Genomic DNA, 22,572 nt, shown 5'->3' with positions numbered 1-22,572 from the left:
CCTATTTCAAGATTTGTCAGTCGATACTGAGAATTTTTCATCAAGTCAATGAATTTTACTAATAAGGTTTAGAGAGAATGTCAGTGTTGTAGGGAGGCTGGTGAAATTGTTTTTTTAAAGCAGCCTGAAGTTGTTTTACTTCAGAAGCCCAAACATTAATGGAGAATGAGAAACAGATGTTTACCTCCTAGAGGCCTAGAGGCTTTCTTTTTTTTCTTTTTTTCTTTCTTTCATGCGTCTCACACTCAGTATTCTTTTTCCAGGTTTTTGTTTTTTTGATAAGGTGAACAAAGGGAAAGAAGGAAGCAGGATGGCCTGGAGCTCCCAGACAGTGATGTAATCTGTTTGTGAAAAACACTCTCAAAATGTGATTGTAACAGCCACATCTTAAGAGAGGGTCACTTTAAGTTTGGCAGGAGACAGATTGACTCACCCTTCACACTGTTTGGTGTTCCTCCCATCTCCCCCTCTCTGTGCTCCTATCTTTCTCACTTTCACTTACACACACACACACACACAAACACACACACACACGCGCACGCGCGCAAACACGCACACATTGCTTTATTAACCAAAAATCTTGGACCCCAGAAAGTTTGGCTTTTCTTACTTTTTTTCCCATGATAAATGTGAAAGTGCATAATGTCCATATCCTCATGCAGAAATCCACAGGATGTGAGCAGATTTGTGGCCACTTTTAGCAATGTGTGAGAATGGTGCTGTGACTAAACAGACCAGCAGCATAAACACGTCATCTAAGGCCTTTCATGGCCCGAAAACAGCCACCATCAACAGTGCTGGAATTTCACTTTGGACACATCAATAATGTGCAAAAAGAGAAATTCAAATCACATCTTTCAACAGATCTTTTAAATCACATCACAAAGAGCATTTCGTAAACCAATGAAATAAATTAACAAAGAAAAAAAAAATATTTTCATAGTCCTGAAAAAGGACCAGACAGCTATCAACAGCTCTACATTTTTTCGTTCACACATCTTGACATTTTTCATGAAGACTGTTTATCAACAGGGGTTTTACATTTCTTACATTGGTATTTCTTCTCAAAACATTTATCGCTATTGTTCTTACTTGGGACACTGCCTTCATTCTTATAGTATTAAACATGAGAAGAAGTGTTACAAAAAGCAAAATTTAATTGCTCATTTAGTTTTGAATTCTTTTCTTCACTTGTTCTAACTGCAGAGTGAACTTGTGTGAGTGTATTAAACTTGACAGGGTGTATTAAAATTTCCCCAAACCTCATTCTTCAGGGTTTCCACGCTCATGGAAAATCATGGAATTTGAAAATTGCATTGCTTTTGTATAGAGTACAATCTACTTGCAAAGTTTGGAAATGTATGTGTTATAGATTTTTTTTTTCAGGGAATCGTTTTGCAAAATATTCTTAATGATTCATCAGTGAACTGGCCTGAATAAACATGATTTTAAAATTTTTTGTCCAGCAATAACATGATGGAAAGGTTATTGAAAAGTCATGGAAATTCATTCACTTGCCATAAACGGGGAACACTGATGCATACTGATGTTCACAAAATGACATATTCTTGGAACACAAATCAAAAGGTAGTTCAAAAGGCACCCTTTGACTCTTCATACCAATTAAATTGTATAATTTTATTCCCTTATGTGAAGACAGGAAGATTTAAAGCATATTTTCCTTGAAGTATCCTTTTTTGACTTTTGAGGGAAAGAGAGACTGAGTCAGAATAAACAAATGGATGTTAGCAAGTTGGAAGATTTAATCTCCTCAGCATGGTCTAAGCACATCTCATCCATTTTGCAGGTCTGCCACATGTTTTCAATCTCATGGAGCATTCTGCATGTCTTTGTGTTTTATAGCTGCAGGGCAGCTTCATGCTGAAAGCCTCAGGTAATATGCTTGTGTGTAAATGTTGAACATGTCTTTTAAATGTTTATATGGCTACTGTATGTGTCTGAGCTAGGGAATATTTCAAACACTCCCAAACAAGTCAGGAACAAAACTCTAACTTGAATATCAGTGATACTCATCTTAAACACAAAAAAGACACAAGACAATGTCCACCAAATCTGTTTCATATGTTCTTGATCCACAGACTCAACCACTTCTGATTTACGTCTCAGAGTGAATCATGTGTAATGCTTTTAGCCACTTCAGGGAATGTGTGCATCATTCAGAATGGCAAGAGGAAAGAGGTTAACATTCTCTTCCTGGGGTCCAGGCCCCTTAATGACCCTACCAGAAGCTGCTCTGCATACTTTCACTGGTGTAGTCATTAAGTCAAGCTTCCTCAAGAATCCCAGCACACTATCCCTGTAGGATTCAGTTTAGATCCAGACCCACTGAGTTTAGCCATTACTTGTATCTGCCGGTCAAGATTAGTCATGCCTGGATTGCCACAGAGACCTTACACAACACTAATTCAAAAAACTGTTTAACCAGATTGCTACGAAAAGAGTGCAGGCTAAAGAGAAGGGACTTTACCATAACTGAAATGGCAAAGCAAACTTTACCCAGACTTTGGTTTGGATCTTTATTTTCCTCCAGCGTCAAAGCACTAGACACCTGCAAACCACGTGTTCCTTACTGAGGTCTTGATGTGTGCCATCACTTGTCTTGAGTCTTTGCCTCTTGCTAGGCAACTGGCAAACCTTCTGTGTTTGTCTGTTTTTGTTTGTATTTCCAGTTTGTCTCTGAGAGCCCACCCTACAGGTCCTGTCCTGCTCAATTAGAGAGAAATAAGTTGCTTTGAAGAACAGCAGTCCTTTTTAAAAGGCCTCTTAAAGAAACCTCACAGAAGATTGTGCAGTACGGTTATTTAACAGCTTCTGATGAGACGAGCTATACTGTACAGTATGTGTAGTGTCAAATTGCATGATTTTTTTTTTTTGGGGGGGGATTGAACATGGTGGTACCATGGTATTTTTTTAAGCATCTTGGAGCATTGTAGTACATGGTAATCATTCAGAGCCATGGTATTAACATCTGGCATCACAACACCACTATAGTATGACAGTTAATTTAGTACGCAATTAAAGGAAAAGAGTGTGTCTGTGTAAAATGTATGAGTAGTGTACCAGAATAACCTCCTACCAACAAAGTTTCTTCTCTCTCTTGGAAAATAATAATACTGTCTCCATTCTTACTGAATTTACCTTTGTAAATGCTGGCATCTCATCTACTTCCTGTTTTTATACTGTTCTAATGACCTCACACTCCACCAAATTGCCCTAAAACAGGATGCTCATGCGACACTGAGTGTCCAGAAAACCTGAGGAAATATTTTATTGGTGCTGTCTACTTTTTCATTCATGCATGCTGGGCTTAAACGGTGCCCATAAAAAGGAATTGCCCACCGCATGACTCTGTTTGCGTTTGGCCATTATGTAACAGTAAGTAGCCATTTTTATTTTCTGTCAATCTCACAGTTGTGCTGTAGAACTGCATGCCAGAATGCTTGTGATTATCTGTAGCCCAATCATAGCCATTCTGATATTTAGCCAAACAACACCAGCACTGTTGAAATGGCTTAACATACAGATATTGGAATAATTCTACAGACAGAAAAATACAAGAGCCCTAACCATAGAATTGAGGTGTCTTTTTCAGAGTTAGAGCATGCTTCCATATACTGTTGCTCTTCCATACATTTTGCTTTTTCTTATTAATATTAAGAGACAAGTTAATGAAGGTCATTTGAATTCCAGGGATGCAGATGAACATATTTTTAGAATATGCTCTAAGTCCCAGAACATCTGGTGTTTCTTGTTCTCCAGCTTCCAACAACTAAGTCAGCATGTCAACGATATCCCATTATGCTCCACATAGGCAATAAAGAACATTTTTTAAACAATGACCCCTAGATTCTAGGACAGTAAGTTAAAATGTCTTTTTTGTTATGAGAGTAAAGTTCCACAAAAATGATGCCAATAATATGATTTTTTGGCAGACCGTTGGACTTAAAATGACTGTTATCCAACACCATTCTGTTATATATCTTTAATATTTTATACTGTAGCTCTAGACAAATGCATTAAAGCATGTAAAGCTCCTTCACAGGAAGCACTTATTAAATACTGAATTTCAACAGGACCACTGGACTGAAACTAATCGCAGCTGTTTTGAACCACAGAAACTGGTCCATTTGCTCTGTTCAAAGTTTGCAGCTGCTTTACTGATTTCATTTGAGTAGGTCAGTTATATGAAAGCTAGACCATACAGGGCCTCAATCCAAGTAACACTTTCTTGTATCTAATACAAGACCTGATCTTCCATATTTCAATATTTTAAGACCTGTTTTGCTCTGACTTCCCATTGACCCTAGGATCTGTTATTCTTTACAGATTTCAATCACACAGGTTTATGTTCTGCTGATACAGTAGATTTGTTCTGCAGATTCTGACATCATGACTGAAAAGCCACAGTGTATTGCTGTTGGCTCTCGAGTGTTACAAATCATTCATATTGTTTATCAACACATAAAGAAGGATAGATGGGAAAGAGCATGCTAATGTGTTTGAGAAAGAGTCACGTAATGGCTTTCATGTGTTTGAAATTCATGGATGTCATTCTTGAATGGCTTTCTTGTGAATGTTGCATAACTAAACATACTCCCAGCAACGAATATCTCACCACAGAGCTGACACAACTGTGAATCATTACGGAAAAAGAAAAAAAAAAGAAAGAAAAAAAAATCTACTTTGAGTGTGTTTTTGTCTCCGTCTACTATTGTACAACCTTATTTGAATACCTTGTCATAGGATCCATTTTTTTTTTGCTAGTATAGGACACAACCCCAAGCCCCCCAAGCGTCTATCAATAGAGACTCTTTTCTTTCTTTGAGATTATTGTTGTGACTGAAAGCCAGCAATGCAGTCCACTGTACAGGAGCAGTAGATGGTGCTGAACCCATGTTGTTGTTTCATGGCAGAGAGCCGACTCTATGGCTCAGGGCTGAGCTATATAAGTACCGGACAGACGTGGACTTCACATTCACTCTCTCTCCTCCTCATTCCAACTATTTAGCAACTGCTCTGTAAATATACCACAGAAACAAGCAGGAGCACAAAAGCTTTCTATTTCACCAAGAAACCTTTGGTAAGGTCTCAAGCTTTTCCTCTTTTTTACTGTAACCACATTCTGTGGATTTTGATTCAGACACTAATGCTTTCTAAATTGTTTTCTGTAGAAAGAAATTTTTCTCATTATTGTAGATTTTGTATTTATCATATAGATTTTTGAGCAAAATTACCTGTTCATGTTTTTTTGCTAACTGCTTTATATGTACAAATGATTTTATGTACAGTTTGTAATAAAGTACTTCATAGTTTGATTGTGAAATTTGAGGAGCTGCTGCATTTTGTAGTCATTTTTTTTTTTATTGAAGTAATGCTTTGTATAATATCTTGTATTTTATTGTTGTGTTTTTTCTTTTATGTAGTTTTCTTGGACAGTGCCTTGAGAAAGTAATTTTTAAAGGCGCTATACAAAATAAATTTATTATTATTAATGTTGTGCCTGGTCTTTTAAAGTTGTAATAAATACGAATACAGACAGCAACTGTTAAAACTGACTGCATGGAAAATATTTTGTTATGCCATACACAGATTGAATGTGCATATGGAATGTGTACTTAGGTCTTTTTGTCTGGATGTAAAAACATTTGTGCATTCCCTTGACACGCAGTGATGGCTCTCACAGATGTGATACTTGAGAGCAGCTAAAATTCTAAGTACTTAAGCTCTTTCTCAGCAGCTTGTCTTTGTTTCAGTATGCGTTTTTTTGAAGGATTCTGTTCATTTTCTGCCTTTCTTTAAAAAAGAAATTTATTAGGTAAACTAATTTTAGAATTCTTCTCAGGTCAGTTTGAATTTTGAAAGGTTAAAATGAGTTCATAATTCTAGTTGAACAGGGACATGGGAGTTTCCTGTATGATTTACCAAAATGTAAACAATATGGCCCATTTCCCTGTGTGCAAATTACTAATCATCTTCATATTTATCTGATCGGCACAAGATCTGTGGCTGGACTATTCTTAGTGTGGAGAGAGCTGTGTGTGAGAGGTCAGAACCCTTTTACCGGAGGTAGGTGGTCATTAACGGGAGCCAGGATGGGCTGCCTCTCAACCTGGACCTTTCTTCTGCTTCTGTTGGGAATTACAGGCACCTTTTCTCAAGGTTTGTTTGCCTATGAATTTTAATCTGCACATTTCACACTGAACTGTTAATGCAAGTTATTGTTAAAAGAGTTCTTGCATGTCATTGCTTATGGGAGAAGCTGAAAGATTTCAACAGGACATTGACAGCTGGCTCTTAGAAACATGACTCTTCCAATACCCCAACCCCCAAACCTCTCTTCAGAAAACCCATTACTGAAGGCAACATTGTTCTAGTGTCCCCAGTATATCCAGAAGCTGAGGTATTTTGCGAGCCAGCAGCAGAAAGCCACCTGCTAGCAACTGGTTCTTCTCTATGTGTGAACCACTAGCGGAAATCTCTTTCTGAAGTAATCTGAAGGGTGAAAAATCACAGGAAAACAAAATAAGTAATATTTTATTAACAAGACCCAAGACAATAAGCCCTAAATAACCTACAATATACTTTTTTTTCTAACCACATCCAAAAGCTATCAGTGGCTTGCATCATTGTTAAACCATACAAAGAAACTAATGCAGTTTCCTTATTAGGGTCATGGAGAAGCATCATGGGGACATCAAGCAGACCAAACCCAGCTGTGTACCATAATGAAGGTAGGTTGGTATGATTCTGAAAATACATAACCAATAAAATATTTCAAAAAGTGAGCCAAACTGGTACTTACTGTAAAACCATCAAAACTTCTCTCAAAACTTTCCTCAGATAATCACGAGTGGACCACATGGTTCAATGTAGATCACCCTGGAGGGAAAGGAGACTATGAGAAGCTGAATGTCATTCGTTTTTATTATCGAGCCCGTGTCTGTGAGGTTCCTCGAGCTCTAGATGCACGTACTACAGAGTGGATCCCAGCTCGCAAAACTGGGGAAAGAGTACATGCTGACCCAGCTGAGGGCTTCTGGTGTGTCAATGATGAACAGCCTGTTGGGAGAAACTGCTCAAACTATGCTGTACGTTTCCTGTGTCCTAAAGGTAAGTAAATGAGCTGTAAAAGACAAATGATGTTTCTATGTTCAAAGCTCAAGCGTTATTGTGCACATTTTCTCTGATTTCTGATTAAATATGCAAATTAAATACAGAAAAGGTTTTGTTGATGTTACTGCAGAAATACTTTTTCACAAATGTATTATTTAAAATTTTAACCATGAGTTAACATCACATTTTTTGATTTCTGATGACACCTTAGATATTTAGCAGAATCTCTCTATCTCTCACCATTCAGAAATTGTTTCAGATGTTGAAGAAGTAATATGGGGTCCATGGTCAGACTGGAGTCTGTGTCCAGCTCAGTGTGATCGGGTTGCAATACTGCATCGCTCTAGAAGCTGCAAATCCAGTTCCAAACAATGCAATGGCCAAACTGTCGAAGCCAGGTCATGCCAAGGGCCACCTTGCCCACGTAATGCATCTACTGTTTCCTACAGTTTTAAAATGATAATGTCTTGTCAGTTAAAATTTCAGATATTCTTTATTGTCATCCATATTTACAGTCAAAACCAAACCAAAATAATTTATTCAGTTTACCTTACATTTGTTGAAAAATCTCTGTTTCCTCTTTTTCTTAGGCTGTGAACTGCACTGTCAGATGGGCAAGGTAAATGATGAGTGCAATGGCTGCATGTGCCAGGATCACACAGTTTTAGGATCAGTCCGTAGTGCCGGGGGTCTCCCTGCACCTGGAGCTGCCATCCTCCATGCTGGTCCTAGGCCCAAACTCTTCACTGTAACGGATCACAATGGCCATTTTCAAGTCCCTGGAATCTGCCCTGATGGCAACACAACGCTAATGATCAAGCTGAAAAACCACGCTCCACACCAAGTCACTGTTCCCTTGAGCACTGAACGCACCTCCGTTCTCCTTTTGACGCTAGAGAGAGCAAGTAATGCTTCTTTAAAGACCTTGAATCCATTTGACCTGAACTATATGAATCTGTATTAGCATTAGAATACTATCTCAAGAAGACTTTCTGAAGATCAGATTAAATGTTAAAGTAATTTCAGGGTTCTCTAATAGATAGGTCGGGCCTTTAGTTTTTGATGGCTCGACTACTAAAGAATTATAAATTTTATGCATTAGAATTTTATTATTTTATTTTTTACTAAAATAATTTCTCTTTACAAAAAGAACTTAATTAACAAGTATATAGCTATGATGTAAACCCAGAAATTTTGCTGGAAAACAGTGGCTTATAATGTAAAATATTGCTGATTGGTTTGTAGTTTAACACATTTGTATTGATGCATCCAAGGCTATCACAAGTCATTTTGACAGTTTCAATGAAACCTCTTTCATGTTAGCTAGCTTTATAATGATGGTGAAAAATTAGCAATACAATGTGGAATATGTCACAGTAAACTAAAACATTTAAGTTTGAAAAGCATAAAAATGGATGTACAAAGAGAGTGAATCTAATGCAATATCAATGTGTTCCTCAGAAAAACTGTATGTGTTGAAAAACCCTGAGAACAAGGCCAGAAGGGAAGGTCAGACAGCTGCCTTCTGTTGTAAAGCTGATGGGACACCTGAACCAAACCAGTATGAATGGTAAGCTTAAGCTTTCAGATATAAATTGATGTTCACTATGAAACTTTAGCCGATTACAAGGAAACCATGTTTCCTTATCTGATGGTATTACATGAGGAAAAAAAAAAGAATATGAAAAAGACACTCGAAAGAGAAACCCCTCATGTGTTATGATCCTTCATTAAAGTGTTAAAATAAATAAATGCATACATGAGGACAGTTATATGAGGACAAACCAGGTTATCATGAAGTTATTTCTTCATCCCCACAACATGGCAACAATTAGCCTAAATGTGAGAAAAATGATGATAATCGCTGTTATCAATCTCCAGGTTCCACAACGGTACTCTGCTGGACAGGAGTCAATATCAATATGATGAGACACTGGTTTTGAGGAATGTCAGTTTGGACCATATAGGAGAATACTACTGCAGAGCCAGTAATGAGAACGGAGCCATCAAATCTAAGCCAGCCACCCTCACAGTTATTGGTGTGCCCTGTCATACTATTTTAACTACACATATTTCATATAAACCTAAAATTGATCAAAATACTTTACAAATAGTCTGGTCTCAGTTTGGTATTTATCTGTTTTCCATCCATTTCTATGTAGGTCAAAAAGCACCATCATGCAACCCTAAGCCTTATTCCCATCTGATTCGACTACCACATGACTGCATTCAAAATGAGACCAGCTCTTTCTACTATGATGTGGGGAGATGCCCAACATCTACGTGCACAGGGAAGCTGGATAATGGCATCAGATGCAAAGACTCAGTTTCGTACTGCTGTGGAATTTCAAATATGGAGGAGAAAGAGATTACATGTCAGGGATATCAGCTGCCCATCATGGTAGTGACTCAGTGTGGTTGTAAAACATGTGTGGACACAAAGGCTATTGTTCGTGGACGTGCTATCGCAGCAGACACTGGTGAGCCCATGAGGTTTGGACACATCTACATGGATGGCACAAGAATAAGTCGAACTGGATACAAAGGCACATTCTCTATCCAGGTACCAACAAACACAGAGCGTCTGGTCCTCACCTTTGTGGACAACATGCAGAAGTTTGTAAATACCACAAAAGTGCTACCATTCAATCCGAGAGGTGGAGCTGTGTTCTACGAGATCAAGCTGTTGAGGAAAAAGCCAGCTGTGATTATTAGCTCAAGAGAGACTAATAAGCTAGATCTAGGTGAGGTAGAAGGCCAGGATCCCATTGCTGAGATCGAGATCCCACCAAATGCATTCTATAAAGAAAATGGAGAGGTGTTCATGGGAAATGTCAAGGCCAGCGTGACTTTCCTCGACCCCAGGGATGTATCAACAGCAGCGGCTGCCCAAAGTGATCTCAACTTCATTGGTGATGAAGGTGACACTCTGCCCTTGAGGACCTATGGAATGTTCTCTGTGGACTTCAGGGATGAAGAAGGAGGTGAGTCACTCAATGCCGGAGAGGTGAAAGTGCGTCTCGATGCAGCACAAGTGAAGATGCCCGAGCACTTGAAGACCATGAAATTATGGTCCCTTAATCCTGAAACAGGTTTGTGGGAGGAGGAGGGCCAGTTCCATGCGGAGAAGAAGCAACGGGGGAAAAGAGAGGAGAGGACCTTCCTCATAGGTAACATGGAAATCCGTGAGAGACGGCTGTTTAACTTAGATGTACCTGAGAACAGGAGATGTTATGTGAAAGTGCGGGCTTTCCGTAGTGAACGGTACATGCCTAGCGAGCAAAGTGAAGGAGTTGTGATGACTTTAATAAATATGGAGCCCACACCAGGGTTTTCAACCAACCCTCGGGCTTGGGGTAGATTTGATAGCGTCATCACTGGCCCAAATGGTGCATGTCTTCCAGCCTTCTGTGATGAACAGAAATCAGATGCATATTCAGCCTACATCATGGCCAACCTTGGGGGAGAAGAGCTAGAGGCAGTAGCATCCTCTCCAAAGTTGAATCCTAACACCATTGGTGTACCGCAACCCTATTTGAATAAACTAAACTACAGACGCACAGACCACGATGATCCCAGAATAAAAAAGACAGCATTCAGCATCAATGTAGCCAAACCCCGGTCAAATGTGGCTGAGGAAGCCAATGGTCCAGTTTATCCATTTGACAAACTTAAAGAGTGTGAGGAAGCTCCATTCAGTGCAGCTCACTTCCGTTTCTCAAGAGTTGAAGGAGATCGGTACGATTACAACACAGTGCCTTTTAATGAGGATGACCCTATGAGCTGGACTGAAGACTATTTGAGTTGGTGGCCAAAACCCATGGAATACAGGGCCTGCTACATTAAAGTAAAACTTAACAGCGCCCATGAGCTCAACATTCGGTCTCGCAATATGGGAGGTACCCATCCAAAAACTGTTGGCCAACTGTATGGCATTCGTGACACAAGAAGCATCCGAGACATGGACCAATCAACTGTTTCAGCAGTGTGTCTGGAGTTCAAGTGCAGTGGGATGCTGTATGATCAAGACCGAGTGGATCGGACCCTTGTGAAAGTAATGCCTCAGGGCAGCTGTAAGCGAGACAGTGTAAACAGCATGCTACAGGAATACTTGGTGAACCACCTTCCACTGGCTGTCAACAATGACACAAATGAGTTCACCATGCTTGCACCTCTAGACCCACTGGGCCACAACTACGGTATATATACAGTGACTGACCAAGATCCTCGGACAGCCAAAGAAATTGCGCTTGGACGTTGTTTTGATGGTACTTCAGATGGCACCTCTCGAGTCATGAAGAGCAACGAAGGCGTGGCATTAACATTCACCTGTGGTGAAAAAGAGGTCACTAGGCAGAGTATGTTCCAACAGATACAGATCTCACTGGGTCAGGCCACATCTGGAAGTGCACGGCCGCTAAGAGTAAACCGGAGGCAGAGAGGTGGCTCAACAGGACCTCGCAGTAGTAGTAGGAGGAGGAGTACTCGTAATTCCTACACACGTGCCCAGACCATTGGTTGATATTCCTAGAACTTAAAAGACAAGACCATTCCCTATGGGGGCTGCTCTCATGTTTAACTCAGAGTTACTGGATTTAAGCCATTTTAAAACTTGACAGAATAAGAAAATTAAGGTTGTATTTGAACATGGCTGGGGCAAAGTCCCACAGCTATTTAGTATTGCTGATCACATCAACTGGCAAACAATATTACAGATTTTCATGAATTGCAACTCAATATTAGAGTGAAGAAAACACTTTTATACTTTATTAAAAACTTATCAAAACCTAACTAAAAATCACCATATTTTTATATTTTCTATTGACTTACTGTGGTAAATATTTTACTAGAAACTGTAAATACTCAAATATTTATTGCATACTTCAGATTATCAAAAACAAGGCAGTAGAACATCACATTTCCACTCAAACATGTATGCCATTTATCACTCATTAATTAAAAAACTCTGAAGTTGGCCAAACCCTTTACAAAAACACCAAGTGATACATTTAGTCCAATGATTTTATTAAATTAGAGCTTTAAAAAAAAAACAATGCCTTTGTGTCTTTGTGTTATCATTGCCCAATTTTAACAACGTATGAGAAAATCCTCCAAGCTGTTTTTTATAATTATTTTTTGCCAATAAGTTTGCAGTTCATTGCTTACTGTATAGTGACAATGGGTCAAACAAAAGCACAAAACCCCATGGATCTGTTGCTTCAACTAGTGATGATTAAACCCAATCATGTACTGGCATATGAGCAACACTGTTGAATATCATTAATTGATCAGATGTGCAGCAATACTGAGTTAATTTAAAATATACTTTGGCAGAGAAATAACTGCATCATAGGTAGTCTGTTCTCCATTAATATGAAGGCAATGTCAACAGATTCAAGATGATGCTTGGATTCAGTTTTGTTTTACTTTCATTGTTTCCATTCTTTCATGTAGTCAGTGTGCCTCCTCTGTTCATTATGTAGTGTTGACTCAAAGCACTGACAAAGTCCTATTATTTCAAATGTTGAATGGTTCACATTTGGAAAACTGTTTCCAATTGTGCATAAATATGCAAGAAAAGTACAACCATACTTTCAATAAAGACATTCTTAGAAGAAATTAATTTGCATAGAGCATCACATTTACTTCTGTGTAACTGAAATTGCACAGCTTTAAAAACATAAGTCACTTTCAAGGAAAACAAAAAAGATATTGTCTGTAAAGTTTTCTATAAGGCATTGAAATGCTTATTTAAGCCAATCAGAGGAAACACCTCCATCAAAAATGTCCCATATCACATACAGTGTGTTTTTGAAATAAAAATGAGATTTCAAGGCCATCTGAATAAATGTACTTTTCCCCCATTTGCCGCTGAGGTGCAATGGGCTGATAGCAGCTTTATGAGGAGTCTGTCACCACTGGAACCAAGTAAAGGGTTGACACATTGTTCAGTGTCTAAGATGGCACTGAGAAGCATAAAAGAGTAATGTTGCATGTCTGCAAGGGCATTTGGGCAGAGAGGGAATGGGAAGGGGGACGATGAACCTTCGTCACATGAAGTCATCATAGTCATTGCCATAGCCATCGTCAAAACCACCGTAATCAGCAAAGTCATCTTTAATGTTTGCTTTCAATCCACCTCCAGGGAGTACACCTTTCTTCTTTTTCTTATTTGCCTTCTTTTCCTGCGCATAACAGCAACAAATTAATATCAAGTATTTTGCTGTTGATATTTTGATTATAATGTACAATACAGAATTACTATAAATAACGAGCGTGCTGGTGCCTGTAAATGAGATCCTCAACTAAGCAAGAATCAAGTTATTTGCACTCAAAAGAGGTTTTGAGAAGTTCCTTGAAAACGGAGCAAAATCATTCAACTCACCTTTTCTTGCCTTTGTTTTTCACTGAGCAGAACAGATAAAGAATTACTTATTTTTTTCAGGTCATCTACTTCCACTACACAGAGGGGGAAAAAAAATAAAACATTAGTCTAAAGAAATGGTTTTATGTTTGAGTGATCCACCATATAATTTAAAAAGCTGTGGAAATAGCAGTAATTTGCATTACTAAAATAAAAATAAACAGTTGACATATCAACATACAAAAAAAAAATATTTACATGAACTTACATGAAATACAAAGCTCTCGAAACAGTGACTCCAAAAAGCTGGAATAATGCACTGATTTTTCAAACTGTGTTATCTTATCTTTCAGTAATTTTTCAAATGCAACAAAGTCATCTTTGGATGAAGGGCACATGGCTTCAATTCCAGAGGCACTGTTTGTTGTGGTAACAGTAGTAGAGGCGTTTGCAGCAGCAGGATCAACACCTGAAATCAGAGTGATTGTTCAATGATTAACTGTTCAAATTTGGACTTGGAAGACTTCACATATAGTGCAGTGCACACAACTTATTTCTTACCAAATGACTCACGGGCCAATTCCATGTCTGCCTCCTCCTGCAGTTTTATCAGTCGAAGCTTCTCTGCATGCTGCTCTTCTGGTGATAGATTCTCAATTTTTGCTGTTTTGTCCATCTATTCACAGGTTTCAAAAACAAAGGTTAAACGGTTAAAAGAAATAAGTAACTAGAAAAAACGTGAGTAATCCATTAATGAGTAATTATACAAGTAATAATATTTTTCTTACTTTCTTTTTCAACTCATCTTGTTTTTTCTTATGCAGAATTTCTTTCTCTTTTATTTTATCAGGTAATTTTTTCTTCTCAGGGGGTTTCACCTCTATAAGAAATGTAAATCAAACCATAAGAGTACTTTACACTTAGGTTAAAGAAAAACAGTAATAAAACAACACACACCCCAAAGACATACTTAATGTTTTACAAATATGCAATGGCTCTGCCTACAAGTTTACATTGTAAAATCTGACCGCTCAACAGAGACCAATACCTGCTTTTTTCTGTTCAACTTTCTTCTCTTCTTCCTCCTCATCATCCCAGTTATCCTGCAGAAAGAAAATGTAGGGTAATCATATGGAAATAATAAAAAATAATCAAATAAAACGATATGAACTCAGTTAAGGTTTTCATGTCCTGTTTACTTTTTTGTTAAGCTGTCGTGTATTAAGCAGAATAATGTAGATTTACATTTAGCAGATGCTTTTATCCAAAGCGACTTACAAATGAGAACAGTAGAAACAATCAGATCAACGAGAGAACAATGGTATACAAGTGCTATGACAAGTCTCAGTTAGTCTAGTACAGAACATGTGTAATGTAATGTAATGTAATGATTCAATAAAATAATTACTAATTTCTTCACCATTAAATTAATAACAGCACAAGTGTTTTTCTTTAGTTTGGCCATTGTATTTACACAGGGCCAAAGATTATAAAACAACAGTTTTTTTACACATGCACAAAAGTGTAAATTCCTTTGTTAATAAACAGTGAATACCGAACTGGCAGAAATGGTTATGAAGCAATTTAAAATAAAACTGATGGTAGCTAATTTTAAAAGATTTTAAAACACAAAAACAATCATTTTGAAATTTCCAGAGTCTGACATTTTCTGGTTTTCTTCTGTCATTCCAGAAAAGTTTATTTGAACTCTTGAAGCCCCGGTTAGCTGGGTTCATTCAGGGAGTCTTTTCCAGAGCTGCCTTTCAAACAAAATAACTTGCAGTATATGAAAATAACACACACATACACACTTGCATTTGTTGTTCACGGAGACTCTCCATAGGCGTAATGGTTTTCAAACTGTCTATCTCCCTACACCTAAATCGACCCCTTACAGAAAACTACTGGCATTTTTTGAATTTCATAAAACACCATTTTTTTTGTTAAGCGTTTTGTTTTATGGGGACACAGGAAGTAGTAGTACCCATGTCAAATTTGTGACCCTGGACCACAAAACCAGTCTTAAGTGTCAATTTTTCGAAATTGAGATTTATACGTCATCTGAAAGTTGAATAAATAACCTTTCCATTGGTGTATGGTTTATTAGGATCGGACACTATTTGGCCGAGATACAACTTTTTGAAAATCTGGAATCTGAGGGTGCAAAAAAATCAAAATACTGAGAAAATCACCTTTGAAGTTGTCCAAATGAATTCTTAGCAATGCATATTACTAAATAAAAATTAAGTTTTGATATATTTACAGTAGGAAATTTACTAAACCTAATCAATGAAAATTATATTCCCGGGCCGGCAGGATGATTTTTAGCATAAAAGAAAAATTGATAATTTTGACCCATACAATGTTTTTTTTGGCTATTGCAAAAAATATACCCCAGTGACTTAAGACTGGTTTTGTGGTCCAGGGTCACATATATACCAGTACACACACACAATTTCAATTTTAATTTAAGTGTGCTTTTATTGACATGACAAAAACTATAAATTTGTATTGCCAAAGCAACTGCAGCTGGGCTGCTTACAAATAGTGCACATATGTATTAACAGAAAGAAAAAGAATAACAATAATGATATATAAAGAGTATTAAGAATGTAGTGCAAAATGAATTATGCAAACTAGAAATAATATAAGGGATTAGACAGAAAAATATACATCTAAATAATATATAATGGAGTAATATCGAATAATATAATTTACATGTACTGGAAACATCAGTTCAGGGCAGATTAAGTGTTTTCTCTTTTATCGTTACAGGCAGCAAATACACAGCAGTTCTTGTGTTCTCCTAACAGATACAGCAGTTTCTCCTGGTTTGAAAGAGTTTTAAATGTCTGATGGATCTGCTGTATTTTAGCACAGAACACTGTCCGTATATCTGTGTATTTGGAGCGTTCTGTTAGGAAGTGCAGTTCTGTTTCCATCTGATTCAGATCACAGTGTGAACACAATCTCTGCTCCGGTGGCAGCCATGTTTTTCTGTGTCTGCCCATCTCTATCATCAGCTTGTGTGTCTTTATCTGGTCAATGTGCTTCTCAGTTTCTTATCTGACACTGTGTACAGATTCTCTGCCATACTGTACTCTCTCTTCAGGGCCAGATAGCATCGCATTTAACTCTATTGTTGTTTGGTTTTGACAATGAGTGATGTAATTCTGTTTTATTTGTGCAGTAATCTGATTGATTCTGATGTTGAGATTCAGAGCATCAGTAGATGTTAGTAAAGCATTGTTGAAGCATGATTGGAGGTCACTGAGCTTCAGATGTTTCCAGAATTTAATTGCACTTTTTTGTATCTTTCTGATTAGAGGATTTTTCCCTTATTCTGCCCTGCATGCATTATTTGTTGTGTGCCAGTGCACATGTAAAATATTTTTACAGAGTTCTGAATGCAGGGTCTCAATTGGATGTTTTTTTCCCATTTGGTGAAATCTTGATTTGGATTTGTCAGTGAAGCCCACACCTCACTGCCATAGAAAATCAATTACTGATTCTAATATTTTCAGTCAAATTCTAATAGGGATTTCTATAGGACATGTTATTATTATTATTATTATTATTTCTATAGGCCATTTTATGGCTTAGAAGGCCCTGCATGCTTTATCTCTCAGTTTTTTCACAGCATGATTAAAGTTTCCTGTGGATGTGATTTTCAAACCCAGGTAGTTGTAGTGTGATGTGTGTTATCTGGTTAGCACCTAATGTAAATGTGTGTTGTGTTCCCTGGGACCTTTTCTGAAAGATCAATTTTGGTTTTATTCAAGCTGACTGTTAGGGGCCAGAGCTGGCAGTATTGCTCTAGCAGGTCCAGGATCTGCTGTAAACCATGTTGAGTGGGAGACAGCAGAACCAGATCATCTGCATACAGCAAGCATTTGATCTGTGAGTTGTGTAGGGTGAGGCCGGGGGCTGCAGATCGTTCCAGACTGCTTGCCAGTTCACTGATGTAAATGTTAAATAACGTTGAGCTTAAGCAGCAGCCCTATCTTATTCCACGCTCCTGAGAAAGATACCTTGTACGTTGGGGGCTGATTTTTAAGCCACATTTACTTTCAGTTTACATTGATTTGATAAGGTCATAGGTTTAACCTCCTGTGCCACTTTCAGTAAGTTTGTAAAATAGTCATTGGTGCCAAATTGAGTCAAAAGCTTTTTTTAAAGTCAATAAAGCATGCATATATTTTATCTTTATCGTGGTTAACATGTTTTTCAGTTAGAGTATGTAATGTATAGATGTGGTCAGATGTACAGTAATTTGGTAAAAATTACCAAATTTGACTTCTGCTCAATACATTGTGTGTAGTGATGGAGTCTAATAGTTGAGCATTTATTATGCTACAGAATAACTTTCTCAGGTTGCTGCTCACACAGATGCCTCTGTAGTTGTTGGGATCAAATTTCTCCATTTTTAAAGCTTGGTGTTCTCAAGCTTTGATTCCAGGTTTCAGGGAAGTAACCTACACTCAGAACCACATTGAATAGTTTTAGAATGGCCAATTGGAATTTACTGCTTGTGTGTTTCATCATTTTGTTTAATATCCCATCAGGTCAAGATGCTTTTTTGAGTTGGAGGTTTTTGATATTTTCTTTAAGTTCGTTATCAGTTCTTGGGAAATCTAATGGGTTTTGGTTATCTTTGATTGTTAATTCTAGTTTTTCCAGTTGGTTGACTGTTTGATTTTGCTTTCAGTTTGTGTCTGTTTGTACTTTATTAAACAATGTTTGGAAATGACTTTCCCGTATTTCTCCATTTTGGATTGCCAATTCTTCATGATCAGTTTTTTTTTCCAGATTGTTCCAACTATCCCAAAATGGCTTTGTAACTTCTCAATTTTTGTCAGTTGTTTTTGGATGTAGTCTGCTTTTTTTCTTCTGAGTGCATGTTTGTTTTGTTTTAGTGTTTCACTGTAAAGAAGGTGGAGCTCTGTATTATTTAGATCTTTTCGTTTCTGATTTGACAATGTTCTCAGTTTTTTGCGAATAGTTTGGCAGCCCTGATCAAACCAATTTTTGTCCTTTTTGGGTATTTGATTTTTTTTCCATTTTTTTGTTTTCAATTTGGATCGTTTTACTGATTTTTCAAATATGTCATTTATATCTTTGACAGCAAGATTGACACCCTCATTAGTGTGAGCATAGGTGTTATTTAGAAAGTTATCTACCAGAGCTTGTATTTTTTGGCTGATAAGGGCTTTCTGATATTCTTCAGCGCTGTTTTTTAGCCCATCGGTATGGTTTTCTGATGTTGTACAGCTTACTGGGCTTTGTGTTAATGTTATTTTCTGTCTTTTCTTGAGATACACAGTGATTTGACTGTGATCAGACAGAGGGGATAGTTCTCTAACAGTGAGTGATCTGAGAGATGAAGGATCAAATCTGTTATCATATAATCAACTGTGCTATTCCCCAGAGGTGAGCTAAATGTGAATCTCCCTAAAGTGTCTCCTCGTAACCTACCGTTGATGATATTCAGACCCAGGCTTCGAGCTGAAGGAGGTCTTTCCCATTCTTATTTACTATATGATCATGGTTATTTCTGTGGAAATGAGAGAATGTGTTATTAATAACAGTCAGTTTGTTGTTGATATATTTGCTCCCTTTGTGTGTCGGTGAAGTCCGGCTGTAGTCCTGTTCTTGCGTTCAGATCCCTGCAGATGAGCACGTTTCTCTTGGCCTGGAAGTGGCTTGTCTCTTCCTTCAATGTGGAGAACAATCTCGCTGTAGTACGGGGACTCTGATGGTGGGACGTACATGGCACAGAGGAATATATATTTTCTGGATGAGAGCAGTTGCTTGGGGATTTTAAGCCAGGTGTAGTAATTGCCTTTATTGTGTTGATGTGGTTGTGGAATTTTGATATGTAACAGATTATTTGTCTTCCTGAGTCTCTTCCTTGTCGGACTGTGTTGAGTTCTTGTGATGGTAGGATGATTTCTCTGTAGTTGGGTGGGCAGTGGGTGATGGTGTCTGCCCTGCTCCATGTCTCCTGTAGAATTATAATATCCATCTCCTTGATGCTCTTCTGGAATTCTGTGTTTGAACTCTTTAGCCCAAAGGCTGTTGAATTCAAGCCTTGAATATTCCACGCTGATACTGACAGTGCCATTTTAAGAGTTCAAGGTATAGTGTATAAGGTATAGTTCAAGGTATAGAGTTCTTGTTTTCAAATCTAGAGGCAATCCTTTTCTAATGTAATATAATACTTTGAAAAAATAAAATATGTTGTGTTTTTTTCCCCCCATTGTTAGGCAGATGTTTGTATGCTGTGTGGACTCTCATGCTGTCAGCTGGGCACTGATGTAGTTCACTCATCTCCAGTGTTTTTGCTTGTCCTCTCAGGGCCTGAGCGTAGCTCCTGGAGTGTGGGAGTGGTGCTGAGTTCGCCGTGTTATCAGCTGAGGGTGCATGAGCGGGTGGAAGGCTGGTTGCTGCTGCTGGTGATGGGCCCTTCCTAGTGTTGCTCCTCTGCCTGGTGTGATGTTTTTTTTTTTAGTGTGTTCAAGTAAGCAAGCAAGAAACTCTAGAAAGTTCAGGAGCTCATGCTGTGCATGACCTCTCTCAGTTGAAAATAGGAGGGCGCATGAGAGAATTCTAGATCTGCGCGTCAACTGCACACGCGTCATGACGTCAGCAGGAACTCAACCAGCTGCTGCTGCCTGGCAAAAATTACAGCATCCACGTGACAGCGACTGTTAAGATGTGGAATACAAACTCGGTCAAAAAAGAAATGAGTTTTAAAACTTATGACATTCACTAAACCTTGTTTACAAATTGTCAAGTGCGGCATACCACATTCTTTGCTAACTACGCTAGCACAGTACATTACAAGCTAAAGTAGCAACAACAGTTGTAATAACTAGGACGAGCAGCATATTTTTAAACGGAGTTAGTACAATTAACCAATAAATCAAATGAAAAACCTACTAAAGAAGCTCCACACTTGCTCGCTGTCGAAACTGATTTCATATCAGTCAATAAATGTAAACCACTGACACTCACATGATGTAACCGATGTGAGCGCACATCTCCTATAGTTTGATTAATCTGTAAAGTGTTAGCAGCTCATTATCGCTAAAAGAGAAACTGTCAGATAACAGATCCGTCAAGCTGGAAGATGGCACATTTGCTGTTGTAAACACAGAAACTGTCAGTACTGTAGTACTTGAAAATCACAAACACGCAACTGGACACAGCTGGTAAAACTCAATAAAACGGGCCTATTCTAGGCTCGCTAAACCGCTAAAAATACACCACAAGCGTCCATATTTGCGTTGCTACCTTTAGCCACATATCACGCGATAATGCTGAATTAAAAGGACTGAGACGCTCTTTAGTTTTGATAACATGGCCATTAGCACGCTACCTTCACGTCTTCCTCCTCGTCCTCGCCTTCCCATTTATCCAGCTTCCCGGCGGCATTTATGATCGGCTCACTCGGCTCGAAGTTGTCAGCGTCTTTCGAAAAACAAAACAACGCCGTGGTTAAGACAGAGACCGACACCCTGTCACACACCTGAATCTGAAATATGGAAGTGATCCTTACCCCAGTCGTCGGAATCGGCCATCTTGGCTAAGTGTGAGTCAGTTAAAGTAGTGGCTGATAGAAAGCATGTGCACAGCGCTGCTGGATCTGTCTGTCTTCATGCTGACGGGATACCGGAGACTCAACGCCCCCGTGTGGCGCACAAGAGCACGAGCCATTACTTCTTCTTCTTCTTTTGTTTTTATTGGCGGTTGGCAAATATCTTTCGGTTGCATTAACGCCACCCACTGATTTGGAGTGTGGACTAAGGCTCTAAGTCACTATACACAACACCAAAAAAAAAATAACAAAAAAAAAACACCAACACACCAAAATCATAAATGTTTCCCCCTTTAAACAAATAAAACCAATAACCTTATATTTCTCAAATTCTATTTATTAATCTTGTTGATCCTAAATCCCCTTGAAAGTAGACTCCAACCCTTATAATTTGCAGCTTTTTAAAAAATATTATTGATATTTTGCTCTCCATTCTCTCTTAGTGCATTCTTTAAAATGTATCTCTCTGAATCATACTTCTGGCAATTCAATAAAACATGGTCTACTGATCTTCCTCTCCACAATATTCACACTTTCCATTATTATGCTTCCCAATCATGTATCGAAAACTGTTTAGACCCGTGTGACCATTCCTTATTCTTGTAATAACCTTCCCCCCTTTTCTGTTTCGTCCTCCAGTTCCTATCTTTCCAAATAACTGAATATGTTTAAACAGATATCTCCCTTTGCTTTCTTTGTTCCATTGATTTTGCCACATCTTTTTGATCTGTCCCATTATCAACACCTTAGCTTCTGACTTGCTAATATTTATATGTATGTGCTTATTTCCACTCTTCAAAGCACATTTTGCTGCTTTATTTGCATTTTCATTCCCATCAATTCCAACATGTGCAGGGACCCACACAAACCTAACAGACAAATGTATTTGATGAATTCTGAATAATGATTGTAGTATTTCATACAATAAGTTCTCTCTACTCCTGGAGTTGCAAAATTTTAAACTGGCCTTAGGCCTGACCTCCTCTACCCATTGCATAGCATTAATCATGACCATCATTTTACATGCATATACAGATATCATCTTTCCACACTCAACATTAAACTCAGGGATTACTACTGCTGCTCTACTTGTTTTAGGATCTTTAGAACCATCAGTATAAATCTGTAAATAACCGTAATAATTTCCTCTGATGTATGAATTTAAGATCATATAATTTCTCCCATATTCATCTCTCATCAATTCAAGGAGGCTAAAATCTATTTCTGGCTGTGGTAAAAACCAAGGAGGTATAGTTACGAGCCATTACTGTTGCACAAGTCTGTATTTATATTATTTAATATTTATATACTATTAAATACTATTTATAATAATAATAATACATTTTTACAATTATTATTATACTTAGCGATAATTGTTGTTGTAGTTTTATAAGTCTCCTTGTAATGTTTCTTGTAATATTTTATTTCCAAGGATATATGCACTGGTTTATGCACAACAATACAAAATTTAAAT

The 22,572-nt window shown here is 37.9% G+C and overlaps 2 protein-coding genes across 3 annotated transcripts; one reads left to right on the top strand and one right to left on the bottom strand.

Annotated features, from left to right (window-relative positions):
• The first annotated feature begins 4,873 nt into the window (after positions 1-4,873).
• On the top strand, positions 4,874-12,753 carry LOC109092645 (cartilage intermediate layer protein, nucleotide pyrophosphohydrolase). Of its 2 annotated transcripts, none has more exons than XM_042727663.1 (9): positions 4,874-5,101; positions 6,020-6,180; positions 6,690-6,752; positions 6,862-7,131; positions 7,394-7,558; positions 7,725-8,039; positions 8,596-8,704; positions 9,016-9,173; positions 9,297-12,753. In XM_042727663.1, exons 2-9 carry the CDS (start codon positions 6,114-6,116, stop codon positions 11,654-11,656), a joined length of 3,507 nt encoding a protein of 1,168 aa, XP_042583597.1. In that variant the 5' UTR covers positions 4,874-5,101; positions 6,020-6,113; the 3' UTR covers positions 11,657-12,753. The 2 variants fall into 2 exon arrangements, with proteins under 2 accessions (XP_042583597.1, XP_042583596.1); XM_042727662.1 differs by having other exon boundaries at positions 7,382-7,558.
• On the bottom strand, positions 11,989-21,220 carry LOC109093116 (eukaryotic translation initiation factor 3 subunit J-B-like). The gene is made up of 8 exons (XM_019106852.2): positions 21,060-21,220; positions 20,880-20,971; positions 14,547-14,601; positions 14,287-14,378; positions 14,060-14,174; positions 13,767-13,967; positions 13,520-13,593; positions 11,989-13,319 (listed from the first exon to the last, which is right to left on the bottom strand). Exons 1-8 carry the CDS (start codon positions 21,079-21,081, stop codon positions 13,185-13,187), a joined length of 786 nt encoding a protein of 261 aa, XP_018962397.2. The 5' UTR covers positions 21,082-21,220; the 3' UTR covers positions 11,989-13,184.
• Between the last annotated feature and the right edge of the window lie 1,352 nt (positions 21,221-22,572).

The sequence above is a fragment of the Cyprinus carpio genome, chromosome B7 (assembly GCF_018340385.1).
Source record: "Cyprinus carpio isolate SPL01 chromosome B7, ASM1834038v1, whole genome shotgun sequence".
Classification (NCBI taxonomy): domain Eukaryota; kingdom Metazoa; phylum Chordata; class Actinopteri; order Cypriniformes; family Cyprinidae; genus Cyprinus; species Cyprinus carpio.
Note: the sequence above shows the minus strand (reverse complement) of the source record. Positions and strands in the feature narration are given on the sequence as shown.

Excerpts from the sequence above, each read along its gene's own strand:
- LOC109092645 (XM_042727662.1), top strand. The coding sequence starts at position 6,114 with ATGGGCTGCCTCTCAACCTGGACCTTTCTTCTGCTTCTGTTGGGAATT. Across the intron at positions 8,705-9,015 it reads GAACCAAACCAGTATGAATG|GTTCCACAACGGTACTCTGC; the intron begins GTAAGCTTAAGC and ends ATCAATCTCCAG. Across the intron at positions 9,174-9,296 it reads AGCCACCCTCACAGTTATTG|GTCAAAAAGCACCATCATGC; the intron begins GTGTGCCCTGTC and ends ATTTCTATGTAG.
- LOC109093116 (XM_019106852.2), bottom strand. The coding sequence starts at position 21,081 with ATGGCCGATTCCGACGACTGGG. Across the intron at positions 20,972-21,059 it reads GGCCGATTCCGACGACTGGG|ACGCTGACAACTTCGAGCCG; the intron begins GTAAGGATCACT and ends GTTTTTCGAAAG. Across the intron at positions 14,602-20,879 it reads ACGAGGAGGAAGACGTGAAG|GATAACTGGGATGATGAGGA; the intron begins GTAGCGTGCTAA and ends TTCTTTCTGCAG.